The 19,049-nt window shown below is 41.5% G+C and overlaps 1 protein-coding gene across 3 annotated transcripts; it reads left to right on the top strand.

The window, feature by feature from the left end:
- The first annotated feature begins 4,081 nt into the window (after nucleotides 1-4,081).
- LOC123410892 (telomerase reverse transcriptase) lies at nucleotides 4,082-18,125 on the top strand. 3 transcript variants are annotated; one of them, XR_006613128.1, is made up of 13 exons: nucleotides 4,082-4,402; nucleotides 4,534-4,614; nucleotides 5,973-6,026; nucleotides 6,107-6,286; nucleotides 7,380-7,970; nucleotides 11,311-11,437; nucleotides 12,433-12,562; nucleotides 13,234-13,333; nucleotides 13,860-14,936; nucleotides 15,807-16,303; nucleotides 16,748-17,014; nucleotides 17,146-17,521; nucleotides 17,796-18,125. XR_006613128.1 is itself a non-coding variant. In XM_045103819.1 (12 exons), the coding sequence occupies exons 1-12, from the start codon at nucleotides 4,082-4,084 to the stop codon at nucleotides 17,417-17,419; spliced, it is 3,699 nt and encodes a 1,232-aa protein (XP_044959754.1). In that variant the 3' UTR covers nucleotides 17,420-17,593. The 3 variants fall into 3 exon arrangements, 2 of the variants coding, with proteins under 2 accessions (XP_044959754.1, XP_044959755.1); XM_045103819.1 differs by lacking the exon at nucleotides 17,796-18,125 and having other exon boundaries at nucleotides 17,146-17,593; XM_045103820.1 differs by lacking the exons at nucleotides 4,082-4,402; nucleotides 4,534-4,614; nucleotides 5,973-6,026; nucleotides 17,796-18,125 and having other exon boundaries at nucleotides 6,150-6,286; nucleotides 13,857-14,936; nucleotides 17,146-17,593.
- The last annotated feature ends 924 nt before the right edge of the window (nucleotides 18,126-19,049 follow it).

The following is a 19,049-nucleotide window of genomic DNA, read 5'->3' as shown; positions in this document are numbered from 1 at the left end:
AGACCCGGTAGAACCCTAGATGTTCCTACCAGTAGTCCTGCATGAAGCAGACCAAATGTCCATACGAAAATCTAAAATCTACACCCCCAAAGTAAAAATCACCAATTTTCAAAATCCACGAAGCAATACAATAATTCATATTGTACATGAAGAGACCTTTGTAAAAAAGCTATTAACTAATGCATTTTGGTATTTATAATCAGTCTTGGTACAAGCTACGTGTGGCGGCACAAGTCATTGTGAACCTAATATATAGATGTAACTAATCACAATCGATTGTAATGTGATAATGTAAGTTAACGTGCGAGAGAAACCTACTTCATGTTCATCACCCCACTCTTTTCACTATCATCTTCTAAGTGAGCGAATTGCCTCCAGAAATTGACAACATCACTGCATAACAAAACAAGGATGAAGAGCCAATGGCATAAGTTGCTGCATAGACAAAATAATAGTGAAAAAACTTACAAGCATGTCAGAGAAACCTACCATGTAGAAAGCTCATACCTTAGAGACGTTCATGAAATCCTTGAGAAGCTAAGGGTGGTACTCCAATATCTCCCTAAATATAAGTTCCTTGATGTCTTATTTGGTAAACTTTTCTTCGTCCAAACTCAAACTCAATTTTCAAGATTGGTTAGATGATAGTTTTCTCTTTAGTTTTGTGAGACCCTTAAAATGAGGATCAACCATGAATATATGATTTTTTCACATAAATAAAAATGGCAGTGAACTCAAGGGATCCTTTAGAATTTGACGACAAAAATCAGATGCGTACCACTCACGTATAGCTGCTTGGCCCGGCAACCTCAAGCACCATTGCTTACTTGTGTGCCGCTCAAGAACCATTGCTTGCTTCTGTGCTGCTAGCCCTGCTCCAATGGCTATGAGTCACCTGCACGCGACGGCCACAAACACGACCGTGTCATGGTACAACACCACCGCCTTGCTCACCATGTTTTTGCCTGATGTCTCCCTGGCCTCCACCCTGCCTCCCCGTTTACCCGTCCTAATGTTTGTGATAGTACAACACCAGCTCACGTCGACTACCACCCACATGCGTCCTGTCCATTGTGATAACCCCTCATAACCTGTAAGATCTATAATTTGGATCTTAATGTAACTGAAGAAATTTGATACATCGGGAGTAACATAAGCAACTTTAAGACACAATTCACACTTCAATGCCTAATCATCCATATTGGGAAATGACTTGGAATAGTTACAAGGCAGTAAGCTTTCCTCACCTGTTCCAGGACTTGAAGTTTAGGCCTCACATTCTCCATATTAGCAGACCATGCTTGATTGAATGTTGCGCTGCTGGAGCTGCAGTATCAACATGACAACATCTATATGTCTCCCATCTTTGTAAAAAGGTAACACCATATCAATGTTAAAAAAACTCTAGACAAGAGAATACTCCAGCTTCAAATAATTTGAAGTGTATACAATAAACTGAAAGAAGTTATAACCCTTGTCAATTACCTACCAATTAAGCATCAGAACAAGCAGAACCTACTTTGGCATAACCTTCATAATGAAACTCAATTACAAAATATGCAATCACTAATGGCTTGTGTTACATCACCATACAGTAAAAATGGCTTTGCATCGGTGATCAAGATTATAAGTTCTAATTTACTTATCAGGACAATCGTTGTCGTGTCATTAAGCAGCAACCAAGAAACATTTGAACAATAAACAAACGGGAACAATGAAGTTGAAGGCAGGACAAGAAGATCAATAGGGCATTACGTGTCAGATCTGTCCATAGATGGATTATAGGTTGCAACCGTACCTCATGGATGGGTGGGACACCGGGCATGACTGCCTTGGGAAAGTAGCGAAGGACGAATCCGAGATTGCTGTCGGAGAGGAGCACGTTTGTATTGATCTTGGGTCGCATCTCCCTCTCATTCTCGCCTTCCTGGCATTCCTGCAGCGCCATGGGTGGCTGGGGGAGAAAGGAGATGGAATTTGGGATCGGGGTGGCTCGGGGATCATCTTGCTTGTATGCCGCTGGCCCTGCTCCAACAACTACAAGTCACCCCCGCACAACGGCTATAAACACAGTCGTGGTGCAACATCATCGCCTCGTCCACCACTCGTCGGAACCACCAGTGCTCTTCCTGTGTGACGCTTAGGCCAGCACCACCGCTGCGCTCCTTCCTCTGCGGGCACAAGGGATGTGATGGAAGGCATCCCCTTCCCTAGATCCAAACGACACGAGAGATCAGATGACAAGGCGCGTGATGGCGATCACAACGAGCGCTGATTTTTTGCCGGAGAGGGACGAGATCGGGAGCGAGGAATTGGGGAGAGATGGGTCGGGCCGTGTGTGTCTGGCGACAGTTTAGCCACGATGGTGTTTTTTTACTGCGTCCGTGTGAAGAAGGGTAGCGAGCGAGGTAGTGGGGCTTTTTGTTGAACCGACTGTTTTTATTGAACCGATTGGTTTTTAGAGGGTTGAAAAAAATCAGTGGAAGGACGTGGGTGGGAGGATAGTTAGCGTTAGAAGGGGAGATCGAAGGAGGTCTAACCATCACGACGACAAATCCTCCTTTAAGGGTGCGTTTGGTTGCAGGGATATCCTCCGAGGGACAGGGATATCCCTTCTATGCAAGGGATGCCACTTGTTTGGACCCGAGGCGAGGGAGGACAGGGGCAACCGGATGCCAAGAATATTCCCTCAAAACAGGGATGGGGTCAACCGCCCAAAACGGGGGGGTCGCGGCATCCACCCCGCGCGCTGTGTTCACTGGCCGACGCTCCTCTCCTTCCTCCGCGCCGCCGGCCGCTCCTCTCCTTCCTCCGTGTCGCCGGCCGCTCCTCTCCGCCCTTCACGCCGTCGGTTGCTCCTCTCCTTCCTCCGCGCCGCCGGTCGCTCCTCTCCTTCCGCGCCGCCGGCCGCTCCTCTCCGCCCTCCGCGTAGCCGGCCGCTCCTCTCCTTCCTCCGCGTCGCCGGTCGCTCCTCTCCGCCCTCCATGCCATCGGCCGCTCCTTTCCTTCCTCCGCGCCGCCGGTCGCTCCTCTCCTTCCTTCGCGTCGCCGGTCGCTCCTCTCCGCCCTCCACGCCGTCGGCCGCTCCTTTCCTTCCTCCGCGCCGCCGGTCGCTCCTCTCCTTCCGCGCCGTCGGCCGCTCCTCTCCGCCCTCCGCGTAGCCGACCGCTCCTCTGCTTCCTCCGCGCCGCCGGCCGCTCCTCTACTTCCTCCGCGCCGTCGGCCCGCTCCTCTCCTTCCTCCGCGTCGCCGGCAGCTCCTCTCCTACCTCCGCGCCGCCGGTCGCTCCTCTCCTACCTCCGCGTCGTCGGTCGCTCCTATCCTTCCTCCATGTCGCGGCCCCTCCTCTTCCTCTGTCACCAACCGGTCGTCTCCTTCCTTCGCACTGCCGAGGTCGCACCCTTATCCTTCATTTATATCCCTCAAACCAAACAAAACATGGGATAACACCACCCTTTCAACCAAACAAAAAATGGCTATCCCTAACCAGGTGGTTGGGGATGCCCTCAACCACCCTAGCATGTCCCTGCAACCAAACGCACCCTAATAGTACAGATAGCAAAGCACCGGTGGCAAAGATAAATCACCCGGAGAGGAATCTGTCCGCTATTAAGCCTTGGTTACAGGAGATCAAGACCTTGCTTAGCTTGTTTGAGGAGTTCAAGGTTACATGGATTCGACGTTCGGGTAATATGGCCGCGCATAAGCTAGCTAGGGTAGGTGTAGGGAAGCTTCGCAATTCATATTTGAATGGATTCTCCATCAGACTTTCTTCTTTCTTTAATTTCAGAGGAGATTAATAGCTATGGTTGAATAAAAACGGCAATTTTCCCTTAAAAAAAAAACACCCACGCCCGCTTGGCACGTAACACCGTAGTAGGCCCACTTCTCCCCCGAATCCCGACGCAAGCGCACGAACCGCCGCCGAACCAACCAACACGAGAAGAGAGCACGGGAGAAAAATTGGCGGAAACTTTTTGACCCGCCCCGCCGCTTCAAAATCCCGCCTCAAACGCCGCTCCCCGCCCACCCGCAGGCGCCTCCCCCATCGTTCGCCCCGCCGGCGACCCGCTCGCACGCGATGGCGCGGCGGCACCGCCGTCGCGCGTTAGGCGGCAGCCCGGAGTTCCGCTTGGCCTACGGCTCCCGCGCCCGCCCGCTCGGTCGCGCGATCCTCGCGCTCCTGCCCCCGCCCCCGCCCCCCGGCGCCCCCTGCCCCGTCTGCCGCGGCGCGCCCTCCGGGTGCCTCGCGTGCCGCCGCTGGGCGCACCTCCTCCGCGACGGCGACCCCGTCGCGTACCGCCGCCTCGTCACCCGCGCTGTCTGCGCCGTCGAGCCCGCGCCGGCCGCTCCCCCGCCGCCCCGGTACACCCCTGGGAACGCCGGGCACTCGCAGGCCGAGGTTATCTTTTTTAACCTTCTATATATCCTCTGTTCGTGTCGTGCTTGGGGTGGCTAGATTTGTCGTTTCGTTGTTGGGTGTATATCTGAGCCTGCCGTTCGTTTGCCTGCATGTTGATACGTACGCCCCAGCTCATTCGGGAGACGATAAATTGGATCTTGACGGATCGGTCCCGTAGAACCAAGAACGTCCTCTGCAATGGTATCCATCAGGTACGATGAATGCCATTTTTGGTTTTTTGAAAGGTGACGAATGATTTGTGCTATGAAGCACCGATACGGCGATACGGGATACATCAATTTCTAGAAACAACAATACGGTGATATGGCGAGTATATATAAATAATTATTTATAAAATGACAACTTGACAAGTAACAAAGACAAAACTTAATAAAATGTGAGGTGAGATCAAAGTACTGCCGCATTGGTTGCCTGATTTCCTCCATGCCTCTTTTCAAGTCCTAAATGATCATCCAGGTGCTCAACTCGTCACGGTGTATGCAAAATACAAAATACATCATATGATATTAGACTTTGTGAATTTGAGATAGACAGGCATGGAAAGTGGAAAACAGTCATCTAGTTGGCTTGAGCTTTACCAAATGAATGCTTCCTTGTTCCAAACTTCCAAGTTCAAACAAGTTCCAATTCTGAATTATCAATGGCTGTAGACAAACAATGCAGAAGTCCACTAATATAACATGATATATAGGAAGATACAATTATCAATGGCAGTAGCAGCAACATCAGCAAGCAGTACCAACTACTCCCTCTGTTCCTAAATATAAGTCTTTTTAGAGGTTCCACTACAGACTACATATGGATGTATATAGACATATTTTAAAGTGTAGATTCACTCATTTTACTCTGCATGTAGTCACTAGTGGAATCTCTACAAAGACTTATATTTAGGAACGTAGGGAGTAGCAAGCAGTAGCAATAGCAAATTAGCAAGCAGTAGCAAACTAGCAATAGCGAGCAGTAATAAGCACCTATGCTAAGCAGTAACATCAGCAAGCAGTAGGACTAGAAAGTAGCAGCATAGCAACAATCTGCAAGCACCAAGCAGCCAGCCAACCATCAACAATCTGCAGTAGCAATCAGCCAATGAGGGTTGTTGATGTTTGTGGGTATGTGGTATTGACAGTCTGCAATTCGTGTAAACAGATTAGGTTCTTCAGTTGTGAAAATATACCATGTAATTTTGTGTACAAAGTTCTGTACTACTTTTCTTTGGCATCGTTCTTTCAACTTTATAAGTGGCATCGTACAATGAGTGCATTTGATCTTAGTGTTTGACCATCAATATATTTGTTGACATTTTGTTGGATATGTGAAAATGGTATGAGCTTTATACCTATATAAAACTTTTCAAAATCGTATATAAACCAGTAAACCCCATAACCACTCCTGACTGCTCTATGTCCTTGCTATATACGGAGCTTAATCTTAGTAGGTAAGGTCAACCTTTTCTTGGATTGGAAAGTCAACATGCTTGATCCATCGGTATAATTATTTTTTGCTCTTTTTATATGTTTCATTAATGCTTTAAAATCTTTATGCTTACTAGGGTGGCCAGGCTAACCTTGTTTCTTCTTCATCCTGGAATATTCTCCTGCATCGAGTAAGTGTAAAAGAAATCTTTTCCTTTGATTAGTAAAGTTCCTCATATTCTTTGCTTGACAGAAACTTGTTGTTTTTCAGATTGGGGATCTTCTCATGTGCTATATTCTGAGGCATTCATCAGTATTTTTGCCCGTTAAAAAGAGTGATTATTTTCAGGTGACTGGTATTCCACTCAACATTGTACTGCACAAGCCTATATTTGCCAGTACCATGGCAAGAAAACAACAATCCAGATCTACGACAGTCAAATGCCCTACGGTAAGAATTTATGTTCAAATCATGTGGCCCAGTGATTATTTAATGTAGGTCCGTGTCTTGTTATGCCAACTTAAATCGTTGGTCCCAGTCTGGAAGCTCTTCAGGTTACATTTTTTTTCAACTTGGCTATGACTCTCCATGCACACAAAAATACTACCTGTCTGGACTGGCACATGCACAGCGAAAACCATTTAAACATACCTTGATGCATTAGGGTTGATGATGGATAAATACCACCAGAAAGATAGCTATGACGGCTCGTCTTCAAGGAGATAGGAGAGATCAGAGACCGGGATGATGTAGGAAACTACTCCCTCCGTACCGAAATATAAGACGTTTTTGCAGTTCAAATTGAACTGCAAAAACGTCTTATAATTTGGTACAGAGGTAGTAGTAATTAATTTATATTTTTCTTGCTTGATTAATTCATGAAAAGGTCCTCTATATATAGAGGCCTATCAACTCAAACTATGTCAGATAAATATATATTGGCATATTAATAGAAAATCCAATTGTAATGGTGGATCTTATCCCTTAATCGAAACCAGCTATGGATGGCTGGGCCTAGCACGTGGTTACTAACCCAAATGACATTATAAATTTTATTTGACTGATGTTCTGCCATGGAAATAAGGCTCCTCACGCAGGTTCAGGTTTTCAATAGACGAGAGAATCTTCCATTTTTTCATTCCAAACAAGTCTCTGCATACATGCTATTACTTTGGGAATGAAAAAGAAACGTTGTATTAGTATCACTCTTAATAGTTTGACTTTTCTTTATGTGGTGTAAACAATTGGTAGTTTACTCTGGTTTGTTTTATATCCGCATTTTAAAAGTAAACAAACTGATTAAGCATTTGAATACAAATAATCAAGATGGCAGCACCCAGTTTGTTGTAGAATTCATTACCATGTCCCGAGTTTTCTTCAACCAGGAGTTGGATTTCTTGATAATGTTCTGTAATACTACATGCTTAAAATGTCTTGATGACCTCACTGCCGAATGTTCTTTTATCAAACAAGCACACTGTGAATGCTATGGTATATTTTTTCTAATAAACTGATCGGATACTGCATGTCTTTGTGATCTCAGTGTGACGTGTTGCGTAATGCAAAGATGAAACTAAACATATCCAGAGGCAATTGTGACAACAGTTCAGACTCTGTGTTTTACTGTTCAGATAACACTCAGAAATGTGACGCTCTACAAAATTCTGGAAGTTGTGATGCTGAAAGAGTTATAAAGCTTAATTGTTCAAGTGATGGATGTAACTGTTCCAATTGCTTTACCCGGAAGCCTAGGAAAAGAAAAAGATTGTACAGCTGGCAGCGCCGCAGTAAGCAGAAGCAGATCTGTAATGAAGATAAGTTAACAGAGTTAAGTAAATTAAACGACAGCAATTTTGCTATGTGTAATCTCTTATCAAATGGCTCAGCTGCTGGAGTGAATGGTCAAACGCACTCCTTGAAGCCTACTGCAGATAACATTTCTTTTGGAATGAACAATGATGAATTTGTTTCACAAATTGAAGAGCCATGCAATGTACCTGTCCTGTCATCAAAGAAGTCACCTAGTTCTGTGTTAGAAATTAGTCCTTCCCTGGATCTATTGTGTGGTTACAGTAAATCAGGAGTCCAATGTACAAGTCCCAAAGGAGGACCCTCCAGTTGCTCACAACTGAATGTCAGTTCCTTCCCAATCTCCTGTTATTTATTATTACCGTTTCTTTTGTGCTTACGCTCAAGTCTGTCTACCTGCCTAAATCATTAGTTATTCCATTCATTTTGATTTTTGTCTACTGTTGTAACATTATAGTTTCCAACTTATATAGTAGTTTCCTAGGGCCACATGTTAGTGAGACAATGGAATGATTAATCCTTAATAGCACCTCTTTGCATTGCCCAACCACATATTTTACCAGCATGCAGTGTGAACAACAGTGTAAGAAATGGCTTTGGTCTTACATGGTATACAAAATAGATCAGAAAACCATATCTTTGTTGTGACTATTTCTCAACCAGTCATATGAAAATCATATATTTGGGCATTAAATATTTGGTAGTCATAAATTTGGAACCATGATGTGCTATTGCAGGATACAATTTGTGATTTTAGTCAAGTCCATGTCTTCAGGATTATATGCATTCTTCCGTTCCTGTTTCATTTGATACCTTGACTTTTGCTTGATAATTAAGCGAATGTTTCTAGTGATTTATTTTTGGCTTGGTTACCCCCTTTTTTTAACAAAATATCCCTTTCATTGGGCTTATATACTACTACTACAACAACAACAACAACAAAGCCTTTAGTCCCAAACAAGTTGGGGTAGGCTAGAGGTGAAACCCATAAGATCTCGCGAGTAACTTGTGGTTCTGGCACATGGATAGCAAGCTTCCACGCACCCCTGTCCATGGTTAGTTCTTTGGTGATGCTCCAATCCTTCAGATCTCTCTTTACAGACTCTTTCCATGTCAAGTTCGGTCTACCCCGACCTCTTTTGACATTATCCGCATGCTTTAGCCGCCCACTATGCAATGTGGCTTCTGGAGGCCTGCGCTGAATATGCCCAAACCATCTCAGACGATGTTGGACAAGCTTCTCTTCAGTTGGCGCTACCCCAACTCTATCTCGTATATCATCATTCCGGATTCGGTCCTTCCTCGTGTGGCCACACATCCATCTTAACATGCGCATCTCCGCCACACCTAACTGTTGCACATGTCGCCTTTTAGTCGGCCAACACTCAGCGCCATACAACATTGCGGGTCGAACCGCCGTCCTATAGAACTTGCCTTTTAGCTTTTGTGGCACCCTCTTGTCACAAACAGTGCCAGAAGCTTGGCGCCATTTCATCCATCCGACTTTAATTCAATGGTTCACATCTTCATCGATATCCCCATCCTTCTGCAACATTGACCCCAAATATCGGAAGGTGTCCTTCTGAGGCACCACCTGACGATCAAGGCTTACATCCTCCTCCTCCTCGTGCATTGTAGTACTTAAAGCGCACCTCATGTACTCGGTTTTAGTCCTACTAAGCCTAAAACCTTTCGATTCCAAGGTTTGCCTTCATAACTCCAACTTCCTGTTGACCCCCATTCGACTATCATCGACTAGCACCACATCGTCCGCAAAGAGCATACACCATGGGATATCTCCTTGTATATCCCTTGTGACCTCATCCATCACCAAGGCAAAAAGATAAGGGCTCAAAGCTTACCCCTGATGCAGTTCTATCTTAATCGGAAAGTCATCAGTGTTGCCATCACTTGTTCGAACACTTGTCACAACATTATCGTACATGTCTTTGATGAGGGTAATGTACTTTGCTGGGACTTTGTGTTTCTCCAAGGCTTATCACATAACATTCCGCGGTATCTTGTCATAGGCCTTCTCCAAGTCAATGAACACCATATGCAGGTCCTTCTTTTGCTCCCTATATCTCTCCATAAGTTGTCGTGCCAAGAAAATAGCTTCCATGGTCGACCTCCCAGGCATGAAACCAAACTGATTTTTGGTCACGCTTGTCATTCTTCTTAAGCGGTGCTCAATGACTATCCATAGCTTCATTGTATGGCTCATCAGTTTAATTTCACGGTAATTAGTACAACTCTGAACATCCCCCTTGTTCTTGAAGATTGGTACTAATATACTTCGTCTACATTCTTCTAACATCTTGTTTGCCTGAAAAATGAGGTTGAAAAGTTTGGTTAGCCATACTATAGCTATGTCCCCGAGGCCTCTCCACACCTCAATGGGGATACAATCAGGGCCCATCGCCTTGCCTCCTTTCATCCTCTTTAAAGCCTCCTTGACCTCCGACTCCTGGATTCGCCGCACAAAACGCCTACTAGTATTATCAAAGGAGTCGTCCAGATCAATGGTAGAGCTCTCACTCTCCCCATTGAACAACTTGTCAAAGTACCCCCGCCATGTATGCTTAATCTCATCGTTCTTCACCAAGAGTTGATCTGCTCCGTCCTTGATGCACTTGATTTGGTCAACATCCCTCGTCTTCCTCTCTCGGATCTTGGCCATCTTATAGATGTCCCTTTTGCCTTCCTCCGTGTCTAACCGTTGGGATTATATACTACCCTTCTTTGAATTCCATATGACCGTGTGCCCCAAATGAGCTTCTCTACATAACTTATACAAAATTTCGCTGCTGGGTGAGCCTGGCATCTCTAGTAGATCTCATTAACCGATACAACAACAAAGCCTTTAGACCCAAACTAGTTGGGGTAGGCTAGAGTTGAAACCCATAAGATCTCAAAACAACTCATGGTTCTGGCACGTGGATTGCTTTTTTCCTCGCACCCCTGTCCATTGCTAGTTCTTTGGTGATATTTCAGTCCTTCATATCTCTCTTTACGGACTCCTCCCATGTCAAGTTTGGTCTACCCTGACCTCTCTTGACATTATCGGCATGCTTTAACCGTCCGCTATGCACCGGAGCTTGATGAGGCCTGTGCTGAATATGCTCAAAGCATCTCAGACGATGTTGACAAGCTTCTCTATTGGTAAATGTGTGGTGCGGCCCCCCCCCTCCCCCCCAAGGGACAGTGACTTTCTAGCTAAGTCAGCCAGGATATCTATCTAATTAGTTTGAGCTTGTTTCCGAGTATTTAGCTGCTTGCCATATCCTTACGAATTTATTGTTTTTTAAAATCTCTAAAGAGAGGCCACCATTGTGTTTTGATCAATAATACTGAAACAGATATTAAACTCTAGAGCTACAGCATTAGTCACTGGTATCCATTACCTCTCCAGTCACCAGAAAAGGTGAATACTGTATGCCCACGCGGTGGAACTTGCCAAAACTGCAACCTACTAAGTGCAGCATGTGACTCTTTTTTTTTTTGCAATTTTTGTGGACATTGCTATCTGCTGTTTGATAGTGGGCTTTGTGTGTTTCTACTTGGAGTGTTCTTGAAATTCAGAAGCACTGATCAATTGACTTGCTACACAACCACCTGCAGTTTTTATGTTGCTGTTGTTTCCTCAACATATTTTTTACTTGCAGGTTGGTTCCATCTGCTTCAATTGCTTAATGTTGAATGCTTCGAAATGTGTGTCAGTAGATTCTTTGATACCAAGACAAGCCATTTTCTATAACAAAAGAATATCTGAGAATGTCTTCCACCGCAGCAGTATCCTATTGCTATTTTAGTACCTTCCAAAGCTTGAAGTGTGCCAATCTTTTGAAATGGTACCCTGCAATTATTGTCAACAGAATAGTTCTAAAGTTGCAGTAAGTGGAGAACGAAACCTACTCTCAGTTTTTTTTTTTGCCTTTCTCGTTGGGGGAGTATCAGTGGAGGGGAGCAAAGGTTCTGTGTGGAAGTTATGAAATAATTGGCGACTTACATAGCAACTTGAGATATTTTTTGGAGCTTTTGTTCCATGTGTATGTCACTAGGTGTAATCTATCACAGTATGTTGGCACCATTCCCTTGATAATTTTGCTATGTATCCCGTATGGTGTATTCACTGTAACGTTTTCCTAGTTACCATTGACCACATCATCTGATTTACAGACATCCAGCCATATTGTAAATAAAGTATACTGTTCCTATTTTGATAGAGATGTGCTATCTAAATATATTTTCTTCAAATATGAGGCTTGCAACTATGGATCCGAGGTTAAATCAGTTCAAAATTTTGGAGGCGGAGTGAACACCTAGTTGCAACTTTTCATTATCTACTATGTTACTTGGAGGGAACTTACGAATTGTTCCAAATAACTTCTAAATAATTTACATTAATCAATTTCTTAGTTGTCCCTTCAAATGATATGCATGAATGTGTGCTATATGAAAAACCAAAATCAGTTCATTCCAGGCTAATTTCTTCTGCTAAAAAGGTCTTGTGGATATTATTTCGTAGCTCTGGTATGTGTTTGTTTTGTTATATGTTAATACTTCTTTTGTTGCATGTGTTTCCTCTGTATTTTATACTTACTCTTTTGAAGACCTACATTTTAGAAGATGTTACATGATGGAGAAAAACTAAAGCACTAGATTGTTGAGTGCTGACATTTGGAGGTTCACAGATGGCACTTGGCAACTCTTACCGTGTATTAATATGTATGTTGTATATATTATTCGTCATAGTATCTTCTTCAAACTTTCCTTGATACTGTTAGACTTGGCAAATAAAAGGAAAGGACCAGATGCACTGTCTCTATTAAAGCGCATATTTGGAATCAAGGAATGCTGCATAAAGTTCTTCCAATGTGATTGCCATGGATCTTCCACACCAAATTCTAATTGCCTGTGAGTAACATATTTAATTTGTACTATATTGCCACTAGCCAACGTTGACATTTCAGCATTTTGAGTAACTTTGCACATAAGCTTTTAGACAGTAAGTAAGGATCTCAATTTCACCTTCCTCTGTCAAACACATGGTACCACTGAAAACTTCTGTTTGAGGTACTAGATATTTTATGTAACTTACTAATCCAAAGTAACGACAATATATTAGTGGCCTACTGCCAGGCAAATAAAGTATCTTAAAGGTTTCAATTTGTCACCATTGGATGAGGAGGTGCGTCATGACACAATTTTGTTCTTTTATTAACAGGAAAGAGTGAATCAGTTTTCCTCTGTTGCAATAAGAATATAAGATACATGTAAACAATCGCGCGGGCCTTTGTATCTTGTGCTGAAGGGCATATGGAGATATATACATTATACACTACTCTTTAAAAATGTCTCTGTATTTTTGCTCCGTTCCCATCCTTTTTTTTAATCACACATGTTAACCTTATGTAAGCCACTGCAAATGCATTAATGGAGGCCATGATATCGATCGTTATTCTGAAAATATTACTTTCCCGCTCGTTGTCACACTTATGCAGGATAATGTGTTTATCACTTCATCTTTTCAATTTTTCATCTATCTGGCTCTATTATTTTAAGTGGTTAATGATTCCTGTTACCAGGTATCATTGGCTGCTTCAATTAGTGAAAAATCTCAAAAGGAATTCTAAACGCTGCCAGTACAAGAAACTATTTCTGAAGCATTGTTCTGTCAAGTCTAAGGTACTTTTTAACAATTAAGCCACTTTTGAGTACTATTATTAAGAATCAAACAATGAAACAGTTTATGACTATTTTGCCTTCTCTTTTATCCTTTTGTCTGAACTATCCTGTAGTTATTGTCTTTAACTGTTGAAATTACAAGGCTTGTTTTTGTTGCTTTCTACAGTTTGCCACAATCTAGTGTCAAGTGTGGCAAACTGCGGCCCACTGTCACTGGTTCAGCATAACTGATTCTGCTCATATACTTTGACTCTTAGAGAGGAGAAACATCCCCATCCTACTTTTCATCTGATTAGAATGGGGAAAAAATGTTTTTGTTAGGGCATGACATACTGGCCTCTTAACTGTTAATGTTATGCTGGTGAAACATGCAAAAGCGAATTATTGAATAATGCAGCATTATGTATCTGTTAAGACGTTTCATTCTAGACAGGCTGGTATATTGTTTATTTGGTTCAAATGGCACAGACGTATTAATGTGAAACTAGAAGAATGATGTCATATTCTCTTATATAATATAAAGCAGGTGGCAAAAGATGGGTTCTCTTCAGGCAACATGCAATATTCAACAGGAGGAAAATCAGCATATCGCGATGAATCTTTTGCTCGGTTGGAAGCTTACAGTACACATCAGCAAGTAGTATCCTTTGTCTGGGCAGTGTTGACACGTATCATACCACAGCCTTTTTTAGGGAATCCTTCTAGTAAGAGAGCTTTAAGGATGAACATTTGGAAGTTTATAAGGTTACGTAGGTTTGAAACATTTCAAGTAACTGATTGTATTGGTGAGTTGAAAGCACCAGAATATTCTTGGCTATCAAAAATTGGATTCACTGGTTGCTTTTGTTCTGTACTACTTAGAGAAGAGACTGGGCTGTCAAATGGCATGGAGGAGCAGAAACAGAACAATCTCTTGCATTGTTGGATTAGCTGGTTATTTTCTGACATTGTGATCCCATTGATCAATACATACTTTTATGTTACAGAAAGAGAAACAAAGCGATATGATGTTTTCTATTATCCAAAGTCAGTGTGGAGGAACCTAACTAGCAATACTGTTGCTTCCTTAAATGCGCAGAGCTTCAAGATTCTGTGTGGTACATCAAGGAGAGCAATAAAACATTTGTACCGTTCTTCAAGAGTGAGATTTCTTCCAAAAGCAAAAGATATCAGACCGTTAGTAAATTTTAAAGCTCAGTCAAAGGATGGCACTCTCAACAAGTGTCATTTAGTTATTAAAAAATTAAGGGATGATAACCCAGAGATGTTTGGTTCTTCTGTTTTTGATTATGATGGTGTTTACAAAAACCTTTCCAGTTTTATGTCTTCAGTAAGAGGACAGTTGAAGGAGTCAAAGATATATATTGTGGTTGCTGATGTATCTAAGGCATTTGATTGTGTTAATCATGACGTGCTACTGAAAATTATGGATGATGTTCTGAAAGGTGATGAGTATGCCTTGAGAAAATGTACCAAAGTAATTTACAGTAGGTCTAAGAATGTGGCTTACCGCTATGATTCAAATGTCTCTGTCAGCAACGGGAACAATATTAATGATTTCTCAATCCAGCCATTATCAGGTGGTGGCATTCTAGTTGATCAGGTACTGTATCAGAGCTCGTTCCATTTGTTCTGGGGTTTGACTTGTTACTGAACGTGACTGATGTTAAGTAGTATATGTAACAACCACTTGAATATGCAAATGCTTGTCACTAATGGCGAAAGCTACTGAAATTGTAATGTTTTGTCTATCCCATTTAGTTAGGGGGTCAGCTTTGCATTTCCACCTTCATGTTTATGGAAGTCTAATGCAAAAAGAAAAGTTTTCCACAGGACCTACTAATTATGGAACATAAATAATAAATATCTGCTAGCGATGTTATATATTCTGGTACATACTTCTGGGGTGAGTTCTTTGATGGAAGTATGTAATCCATCTGGTAAGTAAAGCTGTGATCACACAGTTGCATTGATGTATGATGTATGCATACAATCTTTGCTTCTAAAAGGGTTTACACATCCATGTTCAGATAATCACTTTGGAACTTCTTATGAGCAATCAGATTTCTAGTATATCTGCATAGGTCACATTTGTCATCTGGTTTGTTAACCTAATACACAAACATATCAGATTAGGTGTCTTGCCTTTGTGAGGACGGTGAACGATGAGCTTATTTTTCAAATTTGACCAATTTTTTCGGCAGATAATTGCCATGTTTCGTCCTCTACCAAGATATGTAAGTTTCATGAAACTTGATTGAAGTTTCACCGAAGTTAAATCCATGGTCCATTAGCTGCGAGAAGGGCTAAGGGAGTAGAAAGTGATTTTGGAACATGTTTTCAGTTTTTGCTTGCCCATGCTGTTGCCCAATCTTTTTTGACAATCTGTGTACTTCTGATTGTTTGTTTCTTACACAGAATACAAGTGTTGACCAACAGAATATCTTAAAGCTCTACCTTTTGTGTGAATCAGGGAACTGTTAGTACAATCCGGAAGGAAGAGCTTCAACGTGTCCTTTTCGAACAAGTCAAGTGCAATATTCTGAAGATTGGGCAAAAGTTTTACTTGCAGCAAGTAGGAATTGCTCAAGGAAACAAGTTATCTCCCAACCTTTGTTCCCTATACTATGGCCACCTTGAGAATTCTGTGATACTGAATTTTCTGCATGATGGAAATTCAGGAGATGCTCTTTCAGAACCGGACTTTTTAATGATGAGGTTCATTGATGACTTCATGTTTATCTCTCTCTCAAAGAAGCATGCTTTGAATTTCTTTAATAGGATGAGGAGAGGTTTTGTGTACTACAATACCTACATGAATGACAGCAAATATGGTTATAATTTCAACATTGGAGACAACGAGCAGTGTGATAATAGGCTCTACAGGGGCGATGATGGAGTCACTTTCATACCATGGAGTGGTTTGCTTATAAACTGTGAAAATTTAGAAATTCAAGCTGATTATACAAGGTATGTCTGTCTGTTTCTAGTTTTAATTTGTTGATTCAGTTCATCAATATTGAGGTCATCTTATGAGATGTAGAACATGGATCTAGGACAGTTGACCTGTTTATAACCCTGAGAAATAAATTGACCACCGCTGTGGTTCTGCCATCTTTTTGTTGAAACCTGGATTAATCATAGTTATGTATTTCTTTTAAACCACAGGCAATTACATAAGTTGAAATGTTGATACAAGATTCTACTCGTTTTTTGTCTATTTTAAAAAGCTTGTTGAGAACTTACAGTAGAGCACACGAGTTCCAGTGCTTCTGTTAGCAAATTTTGTAAATTTTACAAAGGTGTCCATTTGCTTTATTTCCTAATTTTACGAGTATTCACAAACTATTTTTCCTAATTAAAAGCTGTTGAAGAACTAATAATTAATAATGACCATGCCCATTTATCAAACAGGTATTTAGGCATTACAATCATCTCCACGATCACTGTGAAGATGCATTCTTCCATGAAGTACCTTAGCAGCAAGCTATGTCATTATATGCGTCCGAAGTGCCATCCCATTTTCTACGACTCCAATATCAACTCACTGGGCACTGTAAGACTGAATATATATCAAGCCTTCCTGTTATGCGCAATGAAGTTCCATTCCTATATGCGGAGCATGCCTTATTCCAGCATAAGCAAACCAGAGTTGCTGCATGTCATTAAGAACACCTTCAGGTATTACATTTCTCTCGACATTTATTGTGATACAACAAACTACGTAGAAGTGCTTTATCTTTTTACTACTATCTATCCACTTACTTCATCTAACAAGGTATAACTTTCTAATCGCTTCTTCCGTTGAATAGGTACATGCATAGTCTGATTGTCAGCCGTATGCAAGGTATGGAGCTGCAATCCGATGTGCGCCCAGTTCTAAAGCTAAGACGCAAAGAAACTAATTGGCTTGGACTATCTGCCTACATTCGCGTGCTTCAAAAGAAACAATCGCGTCACAAGGATTTGTTGGCGTTGTTGATAGCAGAGGCTGAGGGTTATGGCCATATGGACCGTGATTCTGACAGTTTGCGCTATGCTGTGGATGCTTCTCACTCGTCAATGTTCTGGAAGTTCAAATATTAGAAGGAAACTCGAGGGGCCCGAGTATTGTAGAGAACTCTTATTTTGTGGGTACAGTTTTAGCATCATGTGGCTTATGTACAGCTCTACCTGCCATATCATTAGGTACACATGGTGAACACTAGCTGCTTCTTTTTAAATGGCAGTAGCACCCATCATGTTTGCGCCAAGCTTTCACTTGATAGTCTTATAGCAGTACTTTGTCCTCCCTCTGTCCCAAAAAAATGTAGCAGCTCTTAACCACAATTGTGCATGAGTTAGTTAAGAGCTGCGACAGTTCTTCCGGGATAGAGGGAGTATGTTCCTATACCTGACACCCATGTGTCTACATCACATTTTACTTCAGTGATTAATCCTCTGCACTTTTTTCTATGAACAGATGGTTAAATGTCAAAGAACAACATCGAATGATTCCTGTTGTAGAAGCCTTGATGCGCAAACGAGAGTAGTAGTCATTGTTTCATAATGGATACCTAACTCAAATTAAAGGTCATTCAGTTGGTTGCCTCAGACTGTTCAATCAACTTTCAATTATATATTAAAGTGAACGAAGGGAGTACAACTTTCAAATCAAACATCAAAATATTCAGTTTTCATCGTTAGTTGCGACGAGCTCTTCATAGTAGACCCTATGTGCGTATGTTTTGATGTTTTTTGTCAAAAACAAATTAAATGTTCAAGCAAAGCCAGTTTTTGGTCTTAAGTGTCTTACCTCTGTTGCCAAGTTTCATTGCATATGAAACTATTCTATATCAACATATATGAATTTGCAAGTGATAAAAACTTGTCTAACAATGATGTTGCTGATGGCACATTTGGTTTACTAGCACCTATGAATTTTGCTTATTATTTTTGAAAAATTAACTTCAATATTTAAAAGAATCAAGTTTGTAACACTGCTCAGTTATTCATGAATCAATTATGATTTTTTATTTATACATCAACATATATGAACTAAGATCAACGAAAACTTTTCTAACAATGATGCAAGTTGCCTCTGAAATTATTGGAGACGTCACCTAATTGTGCTGCTAACTTGTCATGCAATATGGTGAAATTGCTTACAACATATCATATGTGCTAGTAGAGACTAGACCACTGGAATATTCGTAGTTATGCATGGCACCATGGTGCCTGTTTCAAAAAAGCATTTTTTTATTGCACAAAAAAGTTCAAAACTTTTTACAAACATGCACATGCATATATACTGCACATGTGCAAAAATTCATTTCATTTTACATTTACACGTGGCGTACATAAAAAAAACAAATATATATTTTCAAATGGGCTGGATTTTTTTGTTTTTGGGCCGGAAATTTGTTTTTTTACAGCTTACAAATTACATTTTTTTCAAAACAAAATTTATGGATCAGTAGTGAATACATACAAGTTTCCACAGAATTATTTTATGTATTTTTTGAAACTTTTAATTATGATTTTTGATTTTTTTAAACAAAAGGCACCATGATGCCCGAGCACACAAACTTCGCACTCGTAGACCACCATGCTATTTACCTGCTGTTTCTCCTTTCCATCCGAGGCTAGCCAATGTTCTAGGGTTGGCATTTGTTTAACACTTTAAATCAATTATACCGGGTACTGGCAACCGAACATTTTTGGACTATTAAAAAAT

Source organism: Hordeum vulgare, chromosome 7H (genome assembly GCF_904849725.1).
Source record: "Hordeum vulgare subsp. vulgare chromosome 7H, MorexV3_pseudomolecules_assembly, whole genome shotgun sequence".
Lineage (NCBI taxonomy): Eukaryota > Viridiplantae > Streptophyta > Magnoliopsida > Poales > Poaceae > Hordeum > Hordeum vulgare.
This window is presented reverse-complemented; position numbering and strand designations above follow the sequence as displayed.